Genomic DNA, 21,602 nt, shown 5'->3' on the forward strand with positions numbered 1-21,602 from the left:
TGAATTGATTTAAAAAATAATTAATGAACAATAATTAAGTAAAATAAAATGTAAAAAGACCACAAATTGAAAATTTATTATCAATTATAATTACTATATTCGCCTTCCACATTTGAATTTTTTTCATACATATCTAAAAATAAATATATAATTAAATTAAATGAATAACAAATAATTTTTAAACAAATTAATGGTGCGTTTACTTCATAGAATGAGAATGAGCTGGAATGAGAATGAGATTCTAATGTTTACTTGGCAAAAATAAATGAGAATGATAATGTTTTGGAATGACATTGATGTGTTTACTTGGCAAAATAAATGGGAATGATGAATGTGAATGAAAATCAATTTATCAAAATACCCATAGTATTAAATAATGTAATTTTCATTAACTAAATACATGTATAAATATTATTATAAAAATGATATAATTAAAAAATAAAATTAATAATAATAAATGATAATAATGATAATATTAATAAAAATAATAATAACAATAATTAATAATAACTAAAACAATAAAGTTAATAAAATTTAATATTAATAATGACATTTAAAATAATAAAATTAATAATGATTTGAACGAGAGTAATTCAAAAAATATAAAAAAATTATAGGGATATAAAAATCAGTTTAGGGAATGAGAATCACAATTCTCAATCCCCCACGAGAATGAGATTCTCATTTTTTATTCTCAAATTGTGTGGGACTCACACATTTTATTTTTATTTTTAAATTATATTTTGCCAACTAAACATGAGTTTCATTTTCATTCTCTAAACCCTCAAGTAAACACATCATAATTGTATTTAATTCATTTATAACTTATTTATTAAACAAATAAATAAATCAATATCTTTGAACACATTTTTTTATTGATTTAATTAGTGAAATCAACTAAATTCACTATTTTAATAAATTAATTAATTTTTTTAAATCTACATCTATTTAGTTCACATCGAATCCGAATAAACAAATGAAGTCCCAAATTGCCACCCCCAAGAAGTTGTGGGATTCGGTGATAATTCTAGAACCTGAGGTAATACACCCACTTGTCAACCGAATAGTTGCACATTGTCAGCAAAATAGTGACGTGGCCACTATACAGACCTTCAACTTTTTTCTAAACGAGCAGATTATGAAAAGCCGTTTCCTAGAGAATACAAATTACTTTTCGTTGTTTTGACAACGATCGCACGGACCACACGTTATCACGACAACTCACGGGCCAAGATCTGACGGCTTCGGATAATAAACGCACCGTTATGTCATTTTACACCTCAAGCTAACATGAAGGTGCTATCTTAGCAACCGGTTTCTCCGGTATCCGGTTCATTTCCTTTTAAATTGTTAAACCCCCCATTCGCTCATTTTCCACCACGACTGCTCTCTCTACTCTCTACAACTTTCTTCACCACTCTTTCACCGCTCAATTTCATCTCTCGAGAATCATGGGTACTTTTAATTTATTTCCATTTCCACTGGTTTTTGGAGATTTAATTTTCGTTTTACATCTCATTTTATTTATTTATCTGCTTTTTTTTTTTGTGTGACGATGTGCAGGGAAGGTCAAGATCGGAATCAACGGTAATAGATCTTAACTCTGTACGATCTTGTGAAGTTTGAATTTCTATGTGATGTTACGAGGAAGGATCTGATGTTTGTGTATGTTTTCTTGATGAAATAACACAGGATTCGGAAGAATTGGTAGGCTGGTGGCAAGAGTCATCTTGCAGAGGGACGATGTTGAACTCGTTGCTGTTAATGATCCCTTTATCACAACCGATTACATGGTAATTTTTGCTTAAATTTTACTTGGATGAGATTTTTTTTACTGTTTATTAATAAGTGATTTAATTGAATTTTTCTCTTTTTTTCTTGCAGACATACATGTTTAAGTACGACAGTGTTCACGGTCAATGGAAGCACCATGAATTGAAGGTTAAGGACGATAAGACCCTTCTCTTTGGTGAGAAGCCTGTCACTGTTTTCGGTGTTAGGTGAGCGTGTTTTTAAGCAGCTTTTTACAAACTTATATATATATTTGTTTGTATGTATGGCTTTAAAGATGAATTGTAGTTAAGATGGTTAACTTTTACATCACGATAATAATATTAGGAACCCAGAGGAGATCCCATGGGCTGAGACTGGAGCCGAGTATGTTGTGGAGTCGACTGGAGTCTTTACAGACAAGGATAAGGCTGCTGCCCATTTGAAGGTTTGTCCTTCAAAATTTAATGAGTCTCACAGTTACTTGATATGTAGTTGTTGGAATCATGTATTGTTGAATACTTGTTTTCTGTATGTGTAATTACTTGATCTTGTTTTTCATGATTGCTACTTTTTATGAGTTTTATCCATATGTATAAGGCATCTTTGCTGATGATAAATATGGCATAATTGAAATGTTCATATATGCTAAGTGTATTTTTTGTGAACTAACTACTTCCTGCGAATGTTTCATAAATTCCAATTATTTTTGTTCCAATTATTATTGTATGTAACTGCCTCTTTGATCTGTGTATGCTTTTGTGAAATGGCATAGTGTGATAAGAAGTAAAGGCAAATAATAAAGGGATACTACACTTAACTTGTAGACTTCTTTTGGCTGTGTCTGATTATGTTGTGAAGGTTTTCTGTACTTTGATTTTATGTGTATCATCCTTGTTCATGCAAGTAATCTTAATAAATTTGGTTTGTCTATCAGGGTGGTGCTAAGAAAGTTATCATCTCAGCCCCCAGCAAGGATGCTCCTATGTTTGTTGTGGGTGTCAATGAGCACGAGTACAAACCAGAGCTCAACATTGTGTCCAATGCTAGCTGCACCACCAACTGCCTTGCTCCCCTTGCTAAGGTTCTTTTGTTTTATACCTTCTTGTTTCTACTTTTTAGGTGTACTGACTACACAAGCCGGGGGTGATAAGTTTTCTTGCTTGTGGTTGTTTGCAGGTCATTCATGACAAGTTTGGCATTGTTGAGGGTTTGATGACCACTGTTCACTCTATTACCGGTATTGTCGATTAAAATTGCTTTCCCTTTTGATTTGTTGAAGGCAGTTATGCAAGTGTATATTTATTACGCTTTTTATTATGCTTATTTAGCGACCCAAAAAACTGTGGATGGGCCATCATCAAAGGATTGGAGAGGTGGCAGGGCTGCTTCATTCAACATCATTCCTAGCAGTACTGGAGCTGCAAAGGTATTTTTTCCACCCACTGGGAATGTTTCCGTGTGCTTCTGTGGTCTTTGGCAGACAGCTCATTCCTTTCAACAGTGATTAGATCAATGAATGTCAAGTTACATTGTTGATTTCTGTTATGGACTTTGCATGGTCAGTGATCAAGGCATAGCTGCAAATTGCAATTATGTTGATACATCCTTATTCGTTTATGATGATGGTGTGGTGCTTGTTTTAGATTACTCAGTTCACTATTTGGTAACTTATTCTATTTTTCCAAATCCATTTGTTAAAATTCAGGCTGTTGGAAAGGTCTTGCCTGCTTTGAATGGAAAACTGACTGGTATGGCTTTCCGTGTACCCACTGTTGATGTCTCAGTGGTTGACCTCACAGTGAGGCTGGAGAAGGACGCTTCTTATGATGAAATCAAAGCTGCCATCAAGTAAGGGGAATTTCTAATTTGTAATTGATGTGCTACACATAAAATTTTACCTATTATTTTATCTATTACTTGGGATGTTTAGGTTATTAATATATTTTAGGTGCTCAAAATTATCAGTTACAATTAATTGTGATTCTCGGTGTTGCAACTCATTTGGCTTTTACTATCATCTTGAATATAATATATTGTGTGTTTCTCAGGGCGGAGTCAGAGGGGAAACTAAAGGGTATCTTGGGATACACTGAGGATGATGTGGTATCCACCGACTTTGTTGGTGACAGTAGGTAAGTAATTCATACTGTTAGAAATGATTCTCAAGATATGTACCTTTTGTTTTCTTATGGTTTGTTGGAGACACTGAATGACTCATCTATGGGGTAAGAGACTCAGATGGGATTTTATCGCCTCTTTTCCATGGGCCTACATTTGGACAATAAATATGCATAAGCTTATATAGTTATATTTACCATTTTCGCAACCGTCGTTGAAGATGACCAATTGAATTAATTTGCTATCTGTTTGATTTTGCAGGTCAAGTATCTTTGATGCCAAGGCTGGTATTGCTTTGAGTAAGAAATTTGTGAAGCTTGTCTCATGGTATGACAATGAGTGGGGCTACAGGTAAAGTTCTGAACTCCTTATGTTTGTTATGTTCTTTGCTGGCACTGGTACAAAAATACAATTTAAAATTGGTTACTGATGCTTTTGAGGTGATGGAATGTTAAGTTTTAACACTTAAGAAATTTTTATGGTTTTGTGGTTTTGCAGTACTCGTGTGGTGGATTTGATTGTCCACATGGCGAAGACCCAGTAACTTACTCGGCGTGGCTTGAGTATGTAACACGCTTAGTTGTGCTAAGTGTGGTGTTTCTTTGCGCTAAATGTGGTGTTTGTGTTTCTATGTAGAGGGTCTGAGTTTAAATAAAATTGTTTCCAAGACATTATCCAGAGCCTTACCTGCTCATGCAGGGTTGTGCTTAGATTTTCCCTTGTAGTATGCAAGAAGAGTTGGTGAACCAACTTATGTTTTGTTAGCGAGAAAACAATTGTCTATTGGAAACTTGCTTTTATAATTTTTCATCTAGTTAGTATCGAAGACCTGTTCTTCAGCTGTTATTTCATTCTCTCTCGATTATGTACACTCTTTCAATAGCGCTTTACCCTTCCCCCAATATTTTTGTTTTTCTTTAAAAGTTCTGTATTTCCAAATTTCGGGTCCTGGGATTTTTAGTATGCTGAACTGGACATACCTGGGTTTGATGATAGGAAGTTCTTTGCTTTATCAGTTCTTATGGGTTACATTTTACGTCCATGAGAACGGTAATAATGTGTGCGTTTAAAAACGATAATATTGTCAACGTGTATGTATTTGACCTATTAAAAAAAGGGAGCTTCTAAGTTATAATAATTGTACCATACATCTCTCATGTGAATCACACAAAATTGTAGGATCCATAATTTATGTGGTTTACATGAGAGATGTATGTTACAATTATTGTAACTTAGCATTTGCCTTAAAAAAAAATATGAACATGCGAATGACTACCTGTAACTAACGTTGTGTTAATTTTAATTTTTTGGCGTTCAAAAGAATTAGAGAGCAAAATGTGCATGGTGTATACACGCAATCTAGAATTCGAATTTATAAATGGGCCGTATGTCCGTTTTTGTTGCCGTATCTTTACTAACGAAACATACAGAGTAATGAAATCATGATAGAGGAAGTCAATCATCATAATATTTGATGTCTGCGTTACACTGAAAATAAATTTAATCAGAAGAGCAGCTGTTTTTGTTCATTCCATTCGAGCTCCAAGTGGCAAAAGGAAACCAGAACCTCGACTGGAGGAGGTCGAGACTCTCGAGTCTTGAACAAGTATTAACAAAGCAAACAAACAGTGAGCCAATGGTAGAGTCGAAATTTCCAACCAAAGTGCAGGGCTAAAACCGCCCTAGCACTATCGTTAAAATTAAAATAGCTACGTTTTTCAAATTTCCCCAAATTTCGATCACTCCGCCAACCCCCCTCTTCAAAACTTCTCTCTCTCTTTCTTCCTGCTGTATTCTACATTTAATTCTCTTCTTCAAACTAAATCTCGGAAACCCTCACATTAAATTCTATCCTTTTTAATTCATTTTATGTTAGTATTTCATTATTCAAATTTATGACTAATAGCCAATAATATTTACTGACTTGTTCTCTACTGGACATGGCGACGTCAGCGTTTAAATCCACTACGAAGAGGACGCCTATCGCGACGTCATCGAACTCGACGACTGATGACTCCTCGTCCTCGTCCAACCGGAGCACCACAGCTCACCGCCGCTCCAGAAGCCTCAGCCGATTCTCGAGGCCGCTGCCGGCGCACGATGTGTTTTCCGAGGATGCTCCGAGAGGGAAGTTCGTGAACACGGTGAGAGGATCGGGTTTCCCGGAAATCAGCCTGGACGATCTGGCGATTGAGTTCTTTGACTCTTCCGCCGATAGAGGAAGGTCGGGTTCTTCGAGTAACAGCGACGTCAGAGGTAGAAAAGATGTTGGGGATACTGGTAGCGGCTGCGGAGGGAGTGTGAGACGAGGGAGGTCGGTTTCGAGGCAGGCAACCAAGGGCAACGGCGGTGATTCTTCTGCTGGAGGAAGGGTGATTTCCGGAAGTAATAATAATACCGGCAATAATAATTCGAGGAGGAGAAGGTCCGTCTCGGCGGTTCGGTATCAGATTAGCGATTCTGAGGTGAGCTTTTCATGCCCTTTTTTTAAAGTCGTCTAAAGATTTCATTTTTTACTGTTTGATTAGTTCGATTTATAGTTATTTTTCTGTTGATTAATTATGTTCCAGAGGTGGCTAAGTTGTTGAAGTTCTTTCAATGCTCTTAGCTTTTCAATTAGAGAAGTTTTTAGTTCTTTTAATATGCATTCGAATTTTTGGTGATTATATTAAGCGATTTTTTGTTTCAAGTGCGTCAATGTGGACCGGAAGATGTTCATGTAACAAATAACGTTTATGTATAATATGAGTTTGAACATGTTTGTTTTCTATGTATAGAGAGGGCTACATCGAATCAATTCAATGTATTGTTTTAGGTCCTACCCGGAAAAAGAAAGACAGTATCTTGGGCACTTTAATTACAGTGGGTCACAAATAGTAAAAGCAAATGATGAGATAGCGGCCAGTTTATGAATTTGCACTACTTATATGTGTATGTGAATGTTTTAAGTAAAATTATCAAATTTTGACTGGAAGGAGACTCTAGGTTCTTCTCTATTTTATCATTTAATGGTTGTGCATGTGAAATCATAAATTTTTGTTGTTATCATCTTTTTCTTTTTTCTGTTGAAGGATTTCTAGTTGCATCCATGTGTTATGATCAGCTTGAGTGTAAATCCAATAAGTCTTTGACGATGCAGTAACATGGCTCTTTCTTGCTGGCTAAAGTGAATTGGAGATTATATTTTGTTTGTTTTAATCTTTATATGTCTGTTATTCTTGTAATGGCAGAGTGAGTTAGATCATTCTCAGAATTCAGGCAATCGTTCTAGTCTGAAGAATAACATTAATAGCTATGGTCTGTCGGCCTTATCACAGAGGCCTGCAGCTGCAAGTCATGGGCCAGCATTGAGAAGGTCCCTTAGCCATAAAGACTTGAAGTACAATGATGGCTATTCTGTAAGCACCTCCAGCCCTTTTTGAAAATTCTGTTGTAACAACAGTTGATCATTGTTCAGTAGACAAATGGCAATTGGGGTTTTCCCACTCCATATGATTTTTTATTTTTGTATTTTTAAATTTAATTTTGTAAAGAGAATCTTTATTGGTTAAGAGATTGTCATCAGATCTGATTTTGGCATTGAACCAAATTTTAAATGTTTAATGGACCTTCCAGAGCCAGTCTTCAGCCCTAACTGACGATGAAGTGAGGGATTCTCGTTGTGCCAAAAATGGAATTGAGAGGACCATACAAGCGGTTTATGCGCAGAAGAAGGTTGGAGATCTTGTAAACAAATGAAATTATGCTATGAGCACTGACTCAGTTCATTTTATTTGTGAATTTCACTAGTTGCTTTTCTTATCCCTCAGCTAGAGCATCCCATTGGGGATGATTTGAATGGTGGGTTGTATGATGTCATGCGGAAAGAACTTAGACATGCTGTGGAGGAGATCAAGATGGAGCTTGAACAAGTTTGTCCTCTACACCCACTTTTCATTACACTTGCAGCCCATCGTGTTTTTCTGTTAAAACTGTTGGGGTTCTTTCTTGTGCAGGGAATGACCAAAACAAAAACAAATGATAAATGTTTGCAGTCCAAAAACATTGGTGCTCTTCAGACTGCTTCTACCATCAGAAGGAACTATGCAGCAAAACTAGAACAGGTGCCAGATCTCATAGTGGCTTGTTAATCTTTCAGCATACTGGTCATGTAGGATAATATTTGTTGAATAAATCCTTTTGAGATGTTGATATGTTGTATCTTGTAAAATTGAATTTATAATTCTCCTTTGACTATTGTTAGCATCCTTTGCTTCCTGCTTTTTTACTCTTAAATTGCTTATATAAGGGAATATGTCTGCATTTATCTTTAATTCCGTAGACAAATTATCTAGAATTACTTATTTGTCGATAATGTAATATGACCAACTTATGGCTGGTGAGAGAACACCATTTATCAGCACTTTTAATGTCATTCCATTTTTTTTTTCCTACCCAGCAAATAGCGACGATTGTTAATTTATGCATTTATCGTGAAGTTTCATGCAATAAATATATATATATTTTTTTGTTGACATTATGCCTTTACATATAGCACTTTGAGGTGACGGATCTTACTTTTTGAGATGCAGTCAGAGAAGCGTAAACAAGAACTATTAGCTGAAATACTGTTGGAGGAACAACGTGGTAGGGAACTTTCTAAGATTGTACAGGAATTACTGCCAGATCCAAAAGTCTCAGTTGTAGAAAAACCGTCTTGTGCGAGAAAGGTAACATCTCTTTTCTGTTCTCTCCTTTCTGCTCTATGCTAGATTTGCAGGATAATGGATTGGCTTTCCTTTGACCGTAATTGATGAGTGTAATTTGTTGTCCAGAGGAGTAATGACAGAAGTAGGGTGTCTAAGCGATTGACAGAAGAGGCAGAAAAATACTTCGAGGACTTCATTTCAAATGTAGAAGATACGGATATTTCATCATTAGACGGAGAGAGGAGTGATACAAGTTCAACTCTTGGAGGAATAACAAAGACGGAAACATTTCAGAGTCCAACAATGTCTAAGCCTCTTCCTGCCGAAATGGATGGGGTTGTTCTGCCTTGGTTGCAGTGGGAGACTACCAATGATGCTTCTTCCCAATCTTGCAAGACCAAGACCCAACCACAGGCAACTCCAAAAACTAAATTTTTGGATGGGTGCCAGGTAATCTTAATGAAATAAATCTATGCTTTTTTTTTTTTTTTTTAATTTGCCTCATTCTCTCACACTTGCCTTCCCTTGTTGCCCACCTAATATAATAGGAATCAACTGCACAGGATTTAAGTTATCATTCCAACAGCAGCCGTGGGAGTTGGAGCCCGGTAGTTTTGGATGTATCTTCAATAAATTTCGGAGAAGATAAATGGAGTAAATATGTAGAACCTGAAAGTTGCCAAAGCCAGTTAATGCCAAATGGAACAACAAGGTTCCACCGCGACGTAGATGAGTATCTCAAACTTCAGAAAGATGAGGATTTTCTCCTCGAAAGATGGAGGCAAAAACAGAGAATCAATTCTGGCGGTTTCCTTCTGTGCAACCAGATGTTCTTTTAGCTGCAACCTTTTCTGAAACATGCTTAACCCGTTGGTAACTACTTTGTATAAATTTTAGATTTTAATATTCTCAAGTAGCTATCGACACTAGCTGGTCGTAACGGATTTGCATGTCAGGTAAATTAGTTGAACATACTTCCTATGTTGTGGCATCACTGGTGATTTCCGGCGGGGTTCAAATTCGAACTTGATAATGAGATTAAAGTATAAAAAAAATATTGTAAATTGTTGTGTGCTCGGCGGAGCCAGTGATCGTACTCGGAAAAAAAAAAAATCTTTACATGGAAATGGAAGTCTAGAGTAATTAACGTCCAAAGGAACCGCAAGACTTTTTCATAATGGCCTATGGGGCTTTAGTAATGTTGTTGATGAATTCAATAATGAGTATTGTTTTATCCACCCAGCACTCCCAAATGGTTCGATTTTTCTTTCTAAATTATTGGATATTTGCTTGACCAGTATTAACAATGAGAGAAATTTTATCCCTACCCAATCAATTAGGGGGGAAGTTGGATTCAAACTCATACACTCAAAAAGTTTTTTGGATGTATGTATGGGTAGTGCTCGAAGTTTTTTGAATATGTGGATAGTACTAATAGGCTGAGAAGGAATTTGTATTTGATGATGATTAAACGTGAGGAGTTTTAAAGTTAGTTTAATACAATGTGAAATTACAAAATATATGATTTTTAGATTTTTAAAATTAGTTTCAAACAATAAAGATATCAAATCTTTCTCCTTCAAATACGATATCTGTTTCTATTTTCCGGCGCACAACTAATATGACTGCCTGTTGTTTTTTTTTTTTTTTTTTTTTCACTAGAAAGATCATCTATTGCCTTAAATCTGAAGATAAAAATGGGTTTACTGAATCTTATAAGAGGTTTTGGCTAAAGCAGACGGTTAAGATCCCGTAGGATTCCTTCAATATTTACCGATTAGCGCGAGATCTCTCAAATGGGAATCATCGAAAATTACTATTGACCGTACACAAACTCAAGCCTAATATAAAAATGAACAATAATAATGGATTTGAAAAAATAAAAATAAAAAAGACAATTTCAGTTTGAACGGGAAACAAACTCTACTTGAACTTCTTGCACTTCCCATTCCCGCAAATCTTCTCTTACTTCCGGTTATCAGAAACCGTCCTACACTTGCACGTATCAGCAGCATAAAAGAAACACTTAGTCCTTGGCTTCATTAACTAATACTTCACCTTGCGAAACCGAAAGAAAAAAAAAAAAATGGCGGAAACTCAGAAGCGGAAAGAAGCAGCACCAGAGAATGAAAAAGCACTGAACGATTGGCTTCCCATCACAAAGTCTCGTAATGCAAAATGGTGGTACTCTGCTTTCCACAATGTCACCGCCATGGTTGGTGCCGGAGTTTTGGGTCTCCCGTATGCCATGTCTGAAATTGGATGGTAACGTTATTGTATAATTATGCCCTCATGCAAAATAGTTTGGTTATTAAAAAATTATATCAATAATAACTCAACAATTTTAGTTATTTCGTTTTTTCATTTTTTGCGACCCCAAAGGCAGACTAATGAGAAAGTTTGTTTGAATTTTTTTTTTCTTTAATCACTAGTAACTATCGATAGTATATATATATATATATATATATTAATATTCTTAGATTTGAATTTTTTATTTGTTTATCGTTATTACTATTTTTTTTTAAAGTCGAGGGGAAGTTTTTATTTTTTATTTCTATTTTTTCACAAGTTAATTATCATGAATTTCCATTGGGTTTCACATGTGCAAGATGAGATATTTTCCTCATCTACATTCGTAAAATCTGAGCTTGTACAAGTGCATTTGTAACAAAAGATTTAGTTGCTTTAACATTCTCATATAATAACCATCAATCAAATTAATTCTTAAATTTTACTAAGGAGAAAATAATATACATTTTTCTCTTTCTCTTACTTTTTGTTTTCCCTCGGAAATTAACAAAATTTAAACCAAAAAAATATATATCCGACTACACGGCATCGTAGATATTGGAAGTGAACAAAAAACCTCTAGTTCGTCGTGCACTTCAGATCTGTCCAAGGCTTAATGCAAGGCCATGCAGAATATAAAAAATTGTTAGCATGCAATCATATAATTATTACATGTAGCATTGAAATCAGAAACGCAAGTTTGCTGGTTAAATTTTTGGTGTGGTCTCTTATTATAGGGGTCCTGGGATTGCCGTAATAGTTTTGTCCTGGATCATCACTCTATATACGTTGTGGCAAATGGTGGAGATGCATGAGATGGTGCCTGGAAAAAGATTCGACAGGTATTATGAGCTGGGGCAGCATGCATTTGGTGAAAAGCTAGGGCTTTGGATCATAGTACCCCAGCAACTGTTGGTTGAAGTTGGTGTGGACATTATGTACATGCTTACCGGCGGTCAATGTTTGAAGAAATTCCATGATACCGTTTGCCCTAGCTGCAAAGATATCAGACTCACCTACTTCATCATGATTTTTGCTTCTGTCCACTTTGTTCTTTCTCATCTCCCCAGCTTCAATTCCGTCGCGGTAGTGTCACTAGCAGCTGCTGTTATGTCCATAAGGTATATGTGAATAAGGAATATAGAATGAACTCACAGTCATATCATATATATGCTGATAAAATTACTTTGCTGACATATGAAATTTTGTCGTTCAATTACAGTTACTCTGTTATTGCTTGGGTAGCTTGTCTTCATAAAGGGGCTCTACCAAATGTCGATTATGGACTCAGGGCATCAAAAACAACAGGAAACGTGTTCAATTTCTTCAGTGCGTTGGGCGATGTGGCTTTTGCCTTTGCTGGGCACAATGTGGTCTTGGAGATTCAGGCATCGATCCCTTCTACGCCGGAGAAACCGTCGAAGAAACCAATGTGGAAAGGAGTTGTTATTGCTTATCTCCTTGTTGCCTTCTGCTATTTCCCAGTTGCTATGGTTGGTTATTGGGCGTTTGGCAACCAAGTTGAGGACAACGTACTCATGTCCCTTGAGAAGCCTCGTTGGCTAATTGCAGCTGCTAACCTGTTTGTTGTTGTTCATGTCATTGGAAGCTATCAGGTTTACGCCATGCCAGTGTTTGATATGTTGGAAGCATTTCTGGTGAAGAAGCTGCATTTCAAACCAACCAGGATTCTTCGCTTCCTCACACGAACTATATATGTTGGTGAGCAGCAAACATTGCATCCTCCTCCCAACTTTAGCTTCATGCATGCGTGTTGATGTTACAGTAATTTAAATGAAATGGCTATCGCATTATTTTCTTTAATTGAATGCAGGATTTACAATGTTCATAGCAATGACATTTCCCTTCTTTGGTGGGCTGCTCAGTTTCTTCGGAGGATTAGCTTTTGCACCAACTACATACTATGTATGTAAAGTGATCTCTTAATCCGTCCAGTTTCTCCACATTATTCAAACAAACTACAAACTTACCATACAAATCTCTGTTGGCATACTGCAGATCCCTTGCATCATTTGGCTAGCCATCTACAAACCAAGAAGATTCAGCTTATCATGGATCACTAATTGGGTATGTTTGAAAATTCTTAAATGGACGCGGATCTGTGATTTTGGGTTTAGTCAGCAAATTTTAATGTTAATGTTTGTTCTCTCTCTCTCTCTCTCTCTCTCTCTCTCTCTATATATATATATATATTTGCAGTTCTGCATAATAGTTGGTGTCGCTTTGATGATTCTGGCCCCTATTGGTGGATTAAGGGCGCTCATACTAGAAGCCAAGAGCTTCAAATTTTACTCTTAAGCCATCTATCATCATGATCATCTAAAGCTGAAGGGGGTAAACTGCAGACATCAACAATGTGGGTGGGTGGGTGGCTGCTTTTTTTAAGCCAAACATCTCGTTTGAGTTCATAAAACCTCCTCCGTTTATTGAGTTGATTTATGTATATAGTATATTTTAGCTTTGTTAGTGAAGAAAACGGATATGGGGAAGGTAGAATCATACGTATCCCCTATCAACATTTTTCAACGTTAATTTGCTTGACAAGTTAGATTTGATGACTAATGTTTAATTGAAGGACATATTGGTTCTTTTTTTTTTTCTTTCTTTTTAATTCACTCTTTTTTGGAGCATGCTAATGATAAAGCTATCTATCTATCTATAAGATCCTTCCTGAATGTTATATCGTTGGGTTGATCTCAGTAAATAGTTAATGAAAATTCTCTTTATTTAAAATAATAATAATAATAATAATAATAATGAAGAGGGTGTAGTGTTGCCTAATTACGATTAATGTAACTTGTAATCCACTTAAAACAATACAAAAATCAGGGGGATTCCACTGCCGTAAAATCCTAATAAAGAAGGAAAATATTTGAACTTTCAACTGCTTTATCCACACTCTCACCGTCTCTCACTCAACTCCGAAAATGCAAATCCTCCAAAGCTCTCACCTTTTCACCTTCCCTAAACCCCTAAACCCTAACCGTCCCCTCCTCCACAACAACAACAACAACAACCGCCGTCACGTCACCTTTCCCGCCGCAGCCACTACCAAGTCCTTCCCGCCAAAATGCTTCAGCTCGGACGAGTTCCCCGTGGACGAGACCTTCCTCGAACAATTCGGCCCCAAGGACAAAGAAACCGAGGACGAAGCCCGCCGACGCAACTGGATCGAGCGGGGATGGGCCCCGTGGGAGGAAATCCTCACTCCCGAAGCCGATTTCGCGCGCAAATCCCTCAACGAAGGTGACGAGGTGGCGCTCCAGAGCCCCGAGGCCGTCGAAGCCTTCAAGATGCTGAAGCCTTCTTACAGAATGAAGAAGATTAAAGAGATGGGGATTACGGAAGACGAGTGGTACAAGAAGCAGTTCGAAATCAAGGGCGAGATTCCGGAGAAGCTGGAGACAGTGTGGGCTGCGCCCTTGTTAGTCACACACGTGGCGCCGAGGGATTGGCCGCCCCGAGGGTGGGAGGTGGACCGGAAGGAGCTTGAGTATATAAGGGAAGCGCATAAGTTGCAGAATGTAAGAGTGGAGATTGGGGAGCTCGAGAGAAAGGCAAAATTCGAAAGAGGAGGGTTTAACTTCGATAGGTATCGAGTTTTCTTGAAGCAGTATAATCAGTGGGTTGCTGCTAATAAAGATAGATTGGAAGAAGAATCTTACAAGGTACTACGACAAATTTTTTTTTTTTAAATAAAAAATTTAATAATATTATTTTGTATTTGGTTCGCAGTTTGAAAACATATTTTGAAGACTAAGAAATAATCTAGAGTTGTTCAGGGAAAACATTTGGATTTGACTTTGCAGAAAATTATAAGGATCATTCTTTTTTGTCATTATTTGTTGATTTTACTCAATTTTGTCGGCAAAGTTTATAAAAAGTTCAAATTAAGGTGCAAGTTTAGTTGTGTTGTGGCAGTATGATCAAGATTACTATCCTGGTCGGAGGAAAAGAGGCAAAGATTATGAAGAGTGCATGGTACGATAAATTTCAAGTTCTTGAGATATAGTTTGCAAATCTTAATAGTTATTTGATGTGTTAGGATGATGATATACTGATTGCCCCTTTTTTATCCCCCTGCAGTATGAGCTTCCATTTTACTATCCTGGACAGGTAATGTTTTTTAGCTATGTTATTGTTTGCTTTTAACAAGTCACATATGAAATACATCAGTGGTCGCCTAATCTCCTTAAACTTGATGGTCATTTCTCCAGATTAATGTATAAAAAATTGATTGATGGGTAATGTGTATGCAGATTTGTGAAGGCAAAGTGACTACTGTACACTTATATCAAGGAGCATTTGTAGACATTGGAGGTGTATATGATGGGTAATTGTTGTTACATATTCTGTTCATTTCTATTATTAATGAAATTTTGTAAGTTAGTTTGTTTCCAAGTTGATATAAGCATTTGTATCTGTGTCTGTGTCAACATGTTTATGCTATGGATAGCGTGCATCTGTAAAGGTGGGTACCCTTTGCAATATTTTTCCATTTCCCATTATCTTCAGTTATCATTATAATCTAGGAAAGGAAAAAGTTATATTAAAAAAGATAGTAATAGATGATCAAGAGTTGTCTGCAACTCCTTTTAGTGCCTTTTTGAATGTAAATGCATAATTCATAGAAAGTACCTTCAGAAGCTGAGGGGTCTCACCCTTTGGTAGCTTCTCCCTCTCTCCCTTTTTTTGTCAACCCTAATATTACATAAATGTGAATGGAATATCTCCTAAACCTTGACGTAAGCAGGATTCAAATCCTCAGACCTCGTGTACCACCCAAAAAGGTTTTGATAATTGAACCTACCAAATCATTCAACAATAATCAGATGGCATTAAATAGACATGTTATTTCAATCCAAAAAATTGAAAAAAGAAATTCCTAATATCCACATTCTCTTCTTTGTGTTTCAGGTGGGTCCCTATTAAAGGCAATGATTGGTACTGGATCCGTCATCACATAAAAGTCGGCATGCATGTCATTGTTGAAATTCTGGTGAGCATTATCTCTTGTTGTTCTCATTTTCTTCTTACTTGGCTGCTTAACATTGTTATTGACCTTTAGTTTTATCATTTTTCTTCTCAATAAGACGTTGCTATTGGGATAATGCCACTGCGACCCCCTTCTTTTTGTTATCTCATTTGATTGCAAGAGTTAACAGTGCTTTGCACTTTCAGTTATTTTTAACTTTATCTCTGCACTTCTTTCTGGCAACAACTGTTTGCTAAGGTCATCAAATATGTAAGTATGATAGTTATATCATCAATCTAACTGATAGATATATATTTTTTAAAAATTTTTTTCACAGGCAAAAAGAGATCCTTATCGGTTTCGATTTCCTATTGAAATGCGTTTTGTTCAGCCGAACATAGATCACCTGATGTATGTCAATTTTTCTGTCTGATTATTTTTTTCTTTATATGCAATGCTTTTCTGTGACTGAGATGAAACACTATTGAACCTCATGATCAATCAGTGAAGGTGTTTGGAAATTATTACTTATTGGTGTCTGGCATTTCGTGTCCACAGATTTAACAGATTTGACTTTGCACCAATATTTCACCGTGATGAAGATAAAAATCCAGATGAATTACGGGTGTGTTGTGCTTCTCTTATTACATCTGAGCGAAGTTATTTCATGTTGACATCAAGCGTGCTATATCATTCTATGAATTTTTTTTTTTTTTTTGGGGGGGGGGGATGTTTGGTGTTCTTGTGCGGGTGTAGCTGTGGGCTGGTTGTACATAGAAGGTTTTATAGTGATTCATTTGGGATTACTTTCACAATTTTACAAGGGCAATAAGGCTGTGTTCTATTTTCACAACTGATCTTCCTTGTACTCATCAGATACTTGATTCGTGAACTAGTACTGTATGGGTCCGTAACGATTAGTTGGTGGGTTACACCTTGCTTGCTTGGTTTGATTAGAAGGTAAAAATATGTAGCTTTTGATTTAAAGGAGGTGCTTATGATTACATGCTCTGCAGAAAACATAGTAGTTTTCTGACACATTTTGTTTCTTCTGGATTGTGCTTATGTAATAATGTAATATTTGGCATGCTTTTAAGATCTGAAGTTTTATACCTTGATTATGTTTTTGATTTGTCATACTTCTCTTGACAGCGAGATTGTGGAAGACCTCCTGTTCCTAGGAAATATCCTGGAGTCAAACCAGAAGAGGAAGGGTTGTTGTCAACTCACCCTTATGTTGATAAGGTACTAAAAGCGGGGGAAAAAAAATTTATGAATTTGTAGTTGGCATTCTAAATTTTAAGTTGTGAATAGTACATGGAACATCTTTTCTGATATGAATCTCAGGAGCAGTTTACTATTATACAAAAACACAGAGACGTGTCTGTCTCTAGAGTTCGCAGAACCTGAAATGGTTAACATAGCTGAAATGTATGATTTGTGAACAATTTAAATCGTTTTTATCATATGTACCTAATAGGCGTTTAAAGTTTTAGATGCAAAATTGCGTTTGCTATATAAGTGATTATTTGCTATACCCATATCTCCATTGCGTTTGAGTTTCTTTGGTTGGGGAGTTGGGTACCTGAGTACTCTTAGATCAAGCTTTCTACTACTATCTATTAGTTTGTTTTTCCTCATTGATGCAGATAAAAATGTACTTGAACAGTTGGTAAGTAGCTTCTTTTAGCTTGATAATACCACATATATGCACCAGGAAATGGAATGACCTTCCTATGATTTTAGCATTTATAAGTTGGTATCCCTTTATTTAAAATTCTCTACCGTGGTTTAATAAATATTTGAACATTAAACTGTTTATATGTTGCTTTTTAACGCCTCAATTGAATGCTTGCTTTTTCATTTTTTTCTTCTAAGTGGCATCTTATCTGTCATAGTTCTTCTTCTTCTCTAAGCTGCGATGATCATTCTTTGTCTTGCTTTTATGCGTGTAATTCAGTTGTGGCAGATCCATAATGCTGAGCAGCTGATTCTGGATGACATGGAGGCCAATCCTGATAAATACAAAGGCAAAAAGTTATCAGAGTTAACTGATGATGAGGAGTTTGATGATGAAAACAGTGTTGAATATACAAAAGTTAATTATAAGAAAGCCTTACTGCCAAAAATCATACTGGTGAGCACTTTTGTATTATATTTTATAATATTATTTTCTTTTGCATTTGGGTGATGTTTGCTGTATATTTTTGGCAGAAAACTAGTGTTAAAGAACTTGACTTGGAAGCTGCCTTGGCTGAGCGTGAGGTGAACTATCCCCTTAATTTTCTGTAGCTCATGTTCTTATTACTTGAAAGCATTTCTAGAGCTTTATTGGATTTACTTTTCCTTTTAAATGGTTGCTCCTTCATGTGAGCCATCTTCCATTTAATATGTTCTTCTGCAATTATGATCCTACACAATTTTATTTGGTTCTTGTTTTGCATTCTGATGCTTATTTTCTCATGTTTTTACCTTTGAGTTTTCTGTACTGAACTTGAGAGGTATCCAGTTGTAGTCAAGTGAAATCTCATGTGCTTCTTATCCTTTTGATTTGAAAATTTTTTGTCATGCACTTTTTGTATTTTACATTTGTTACGTCTTCCAATTTATTGGTACGGTAAGCAGATTTGACAAGGTTTACACATTTTATTATTTGAAATTGACAAGGTCGGTTGTATTGATACTTAGAGAAACTTTAGAGCAATTGTTTGTTACTGTGAGATGTGAACAATTTTCTGCTGACATGTTAAAACTTTTCTTTTTTAAGTTCTACTGATGAGGATTATGCATCTTCTTTAGAAGCTGAATTTGGTTTTCCTCTCTTTCAGCATCATAATAAATTACAAAGGGAAGCCAAGGAGAGAGGAGAGCAATATAAAGTCTATAAGCTGAGACGAAATTTTGAAATGGATGAGTATAATTTCATTCATTGGCGTCGCTCTTTAGAGGAAAGAGGAGCATTAATCCGAGATATCAGTTGGTATACATATTACTGCCTTTTGTTTCCTTCAGCAATTGTGTACTCAATTCTCTGTAGTGCCATTGACCTCTGCTATCATAAATTGGTCTTCAACTGCATTAACCTGAGCCATCTAAATTAATCATCAAGCAAATAACTTGCACAAGTCAGGACATGCTCTTGCATAATTACTATTGTAGCTCATAGTTCCTTCATGTAAATTCTCTTGTTGTGTCATTGTTTTGACTTTTGACTCTAATGCCACCAGATAAGTAATTTGGACTGTTGTTTATTGTTTCTTCTTTGGAACTTAGTTTAGCCACCCATGCTTCATTTGAACCAAACAAGAGGTTTTGACTTGATTAATGTTGAAACAAATAAGTATCCTGATGTGCTGTTTTGACTTGATTGACAAAGTCGAACTTTTCAAGGCAATAGTAATGCTGCTTGTTATGTGGTTTGAGTTGAATCCTGACCATGGAGGACTGGCATTATCTTTGAGTTCTCTCTTTCTTACGCGTAAGTACTTTGGTATTTTACAGCCGGCAGGCTCTTGGACTGCCATTGGAGGAGCCAGGGAGGTATAAAGAAGACAGTTTCTTCGGGAAGGACGAATATGATCCTTCAAATCCTTTGTACCGCTATGACTATTGGGGAGAACCGAAAAACTCAGAGAAGAGTTTGCAAGAGCGCATGAGGGATGCCCACAATAAATCTATTGTGGGCAAAGGCATGGTTTGGTATGAAATGTCTTATGATGATGTCATCAAGCAGAAAATGCAGAGAGAGGCACGTTCTAAACGTGTTACTCTGGAAGAAGAGGAAGAAGATTCAACCAGTGGTCACGGCAACGGGGATGACGACGATGACGACTTTGATTACAGCATTCTAAGTGACTCCTCCAGCCTTAGTTTCTCTAATCAGCCTGTAGTTAATGGGACGGAATCATCTAGCATATCAGATGAAGGCATGTTTGAGGACTGATGTAATTAGTGGATATATGGCAAAAGTTGGATGTTTGAATCTGTACAGCAAGTAACTTCCGTAAATGAGATGGACGGCTTACATGGCAACCTCTTTTTTTACATTCTGATTTAACCAATTCTTCTTCATCCGTCTGTCGCACACAGAAGTGGGAGCATGTTCCTTGATACTGTCAATAACCCTGTGATTCAGTGACCCCCGTCTTTGAAAACTCACAGGGTCAAATATAAAGCCACCAGAACCGAAACCTTTTCTTGTTCTTAGGTTTTTAGTACCGAATTCATAAGGCCATTTTATGGGGCAGCTTGTTTCAACGGCATGTCTTAGTTTAAATCATTTTAAGATAGATGATTTCCGTTATCTACATGGCTCCCTGCTCCTTTGCATGAATAAATCAATATCATTATTGTTTATGCTCATGAAGTTTCAAAGCCTAAAGAAAGAAACCAAGGTTTAAAATTATTACTTGTATACTTTTAAATGACATTTATATAGAATATATTAAAACAATTTTAACAAGTATCACTCATATACTTAAGGTGACAAAATATCTCTACCATCTACTAATTTGTTAGTTGTCGTTTACAAGTGTTGACATTATAAGGGTAATATAATCTTTTAAGATAGAATAAGCTTTGATATATATTTTTAAAAAAAAAGGACACGTCATCCCATTTATCTAGTAAAAAATGACATGTCTTTTGATTTATATGATAAAAAATAATATGTCGGTCCATTTACCAAACAATGAGATTCGCTAAAAATAAAAGAAGCTCTGATAAAAAGCGACATCATCTATTTTTGAACGGATATCATTTGTGTGAAACAATACCATTTTATTGGGACTTAAAAAAAAACTACACAATTGAATTTGCTCCTTCAAGCTTTAACTTGAACTTTTTATGATATAATATGTATAATTGTTAATAATATGAACTGTCAATAATTTTTTTATGGTATAATATAGATAAATTTTTATGATATAATTGTTAATGACATGTATTGAAAACTTATGTACTATTAATCATAATTTGGAAACTTATGTACCATTAATGACATATTGAAAACTTATATTTTTACAATATAATTCTTATAAAAAAATATGTACCATTAATAATAAAATAAAAAACTTATGTATTGAAAATTAACCTTAATTTTTTGGATAAATCTAAATTTTTACTTTAATTTAAATTTCAAGGGCAAAATACTTAATTTGTCACAATTCTATTAATTTTCCAACTGCAACTAATAATTTAATGAATAATAGATATATTTTGTTAACTTAAAATATACAAGTGATACATATTAAAAGTGTTCTAATACTTTTAATATAAGTATCGTTTAAGAATATGAGTAGTAATTTTTCTTCAATTAAAAATGTGTAAATGTCGTGATACAGTGAAAGAAGTTGTCTCCTTAGGAGAACATAAAAGTTAGAACATGCTATAAAATGGTAAAAGCTCGTTTAGTCCCTATATTTTAAAATTAGTGTCATTTTAGTCCCTATATTTTTAAAAATACCTCAAACCATTCCTACCATTAAATTATTGACACTCTTGCCATTATCTTTTGTTCCTTTTAACTTATTTTTACAATATTACCTTATTATTATAATTTTTTTAGACATTATTAAAAAGGAAAAAAAATTACCAATTTAACAACAAAAAATAAAAAAATAATAAAAATATATATTAATTTTTGTAGAACACTCTCTTGAGTTAAAATATTAATTTTTTTTACAAAAATTGATAATGTAATTTTTTACAATATTAATTTTTTAGACATACATGAACTT

General features: G+C 35.4%; 5 protein-coding genes across 8 annotated transcripts; all 5 read left to right on the top strand.

The window, feature by feature from the left end:
- Nucleotides 1-1,308: 1,308 nt before the first annotated feature.
- Nucleotides 1,309-4,742, top strand: LOC102624117 (glyceraldehyde-3-phosphate dehydrogenase GAPC1, cytosolic). The gene is made up of 12 exons (XM_052438402.1): nucleotides 1,309-1,455; nucleotides 1,564-1,587; nucleotides 1,693-1,793; nucleotides 1,885-2,000; nucleotides 2,119-2,218; nucleotides 2,708-2,854; nucleotides 2,950-3,010; nucleotides 3,102-3,199; nucleotides 3,479-3,621; nucleotides 3,822-3,905; nucleotides 4,153-4,242; nucleotides 4,390-4,742. The coding sequence occupies exons 1-12, from the start codon at nucleotides 1,452-1,454 to the stop codon at nucleotides 4,433-4,435; spliced, it is 1,014 nt and encodes a 337-aa protein (XP_052294362.1). The 5' UTR covers nucleotides 1,309-1,451; the 3' UTR covers nucleotides 4,436-4,742.
- An 868-nt stretch (nucleotides 4,743-5,610) lies between these two features.
- Nucleotides 5,611-9,817, top strand: LOC102624602 (uncharacterized). 4 transcript variants are annotated; one of them, XM_052438400.1, is made up of 8 exons: nucleotides 5,611-6,356; nucleotides 7,122-7,289; nucleotides 7,507-7,605; nucleotides 7,701-7,802; nucleotides 7,887-7,994; nucleotides 8,463-8,600; nucleotides 8,706-9,029; nucleotides 9,143-9,817. In XM_052438400.1, the coding sequence occupies exons 1-8, from the start codon at nucleotides 5,832-5,834 to the stop codon at nucleotides 9,416-9,418; spliced, it is 1,740 nt and encodes a 579-aa protein (XP_052294360.1). In that variant the 5' UTR covers nucleotides 5,611-5,831; the 3' UTR covers nucleotides 9,419-9,817. The 4 variants fall into 4 exon arrangements, with proteins under 4 accessions (XP_052294360.1, XP_024953973.2, XP_006476984.2 ...); XM_025098205.2 differs by having other exon boundaries at nucleotides 5,612-6,356; nucleotides 7,209-7,289; nucleotides 9,128-9,817; XM_006476921.4 differs by having other exon boundaries at nucleotides 5,613-6,356; nucleotides 9,128-9,817.
- Nucleotides 9,818-10,665: 848 nt separating this feature from the next.
- LOC102625265 (lysine histidine transporter 1-like) lies at nucleotides 10,666-11,999 on the top strand. Its single transcript, XM_006476924.3, has 2 exons — nucleotides 10,666-10,844; nucleotides 11,606-11,999. Exons 1-2 carry the CDS (start codon nucleotides 10,666-10,668, stop codon nucleotides 11,997-11,999), a joined length of 573 nt encoding a protein of 190 aa, XP_006476987.2.
- Nucleotides 11,494-12,718, top strand: LOC127901322 (lysine histidine transporter-like 2). Its single transcript, XM_052438403.1, has one exon. It carries the CDS (start codon nucleotides 12,014-12,016, stop codon nucleotides 12,644-12,646), a length of 633 nt encoding a protein of 210 aa, XP_052294363.1. The 5' UTR covers nucleotides 11,494-12,013; the 3' UTR covers nucleotides 12,647-12,718.
- Nucleotides 12,719-13,733: 1,015 nt separating this feature from the next.
- LOC102625535 (protein PLASTID TRANSCRIPTIONALLY ACTIVE 10) lies at nucleotides 13,734-20,220 on the top strand. The gene is made up of 12 exons (XM_006476925.3): nucleotides 13,734-14,557; nucleotides 14,811-14,870; nucleotides 14,976-15,005; nucleotides 15,149-15,222; nucleotides 15,807-15,888; nucleotides 16,202-16,275; nucleotides 16,423-16,489; nucleotides 17,017-17,109; nucleotides 17,825-18,001; nucleotides 18,079-18,129; nucleotides 18,693-18,844; nucleotides 19,366-20,220. The coding sequence occupies exons 1-12, from the start codon at nucleotides 13,817-13,819 to the stop codon at nucleotides 19,805-19,807; spliced, it is 2,043 nt and encodes a 680-aa protein (XP_006476988.2). The 5' UTR covers nucleotides 13,734-13,816; the 3' UTR covers nucleotides 19,808-20,220.
- The last annotated feature ends 1,382 nt before the right edge of the window (nucleotides 20,221-21,602 follow it).

Source organism: Citrus sinensis, chromosome 3 (genome assembly GCF_022201045.2).
Source record: "Citrus sinensis cultivar Valencia sweet orange chromosome 3, DVS_A1.0, whole genome shotgun sequence".
In the NCBI taxonomy this organism is placed as follows: Eukaryota; Viridiplantae; Streptophyta; class Magnoliopsida; order Sapindales; family Rutaceae; genus Citrus; species Citrus sinensis.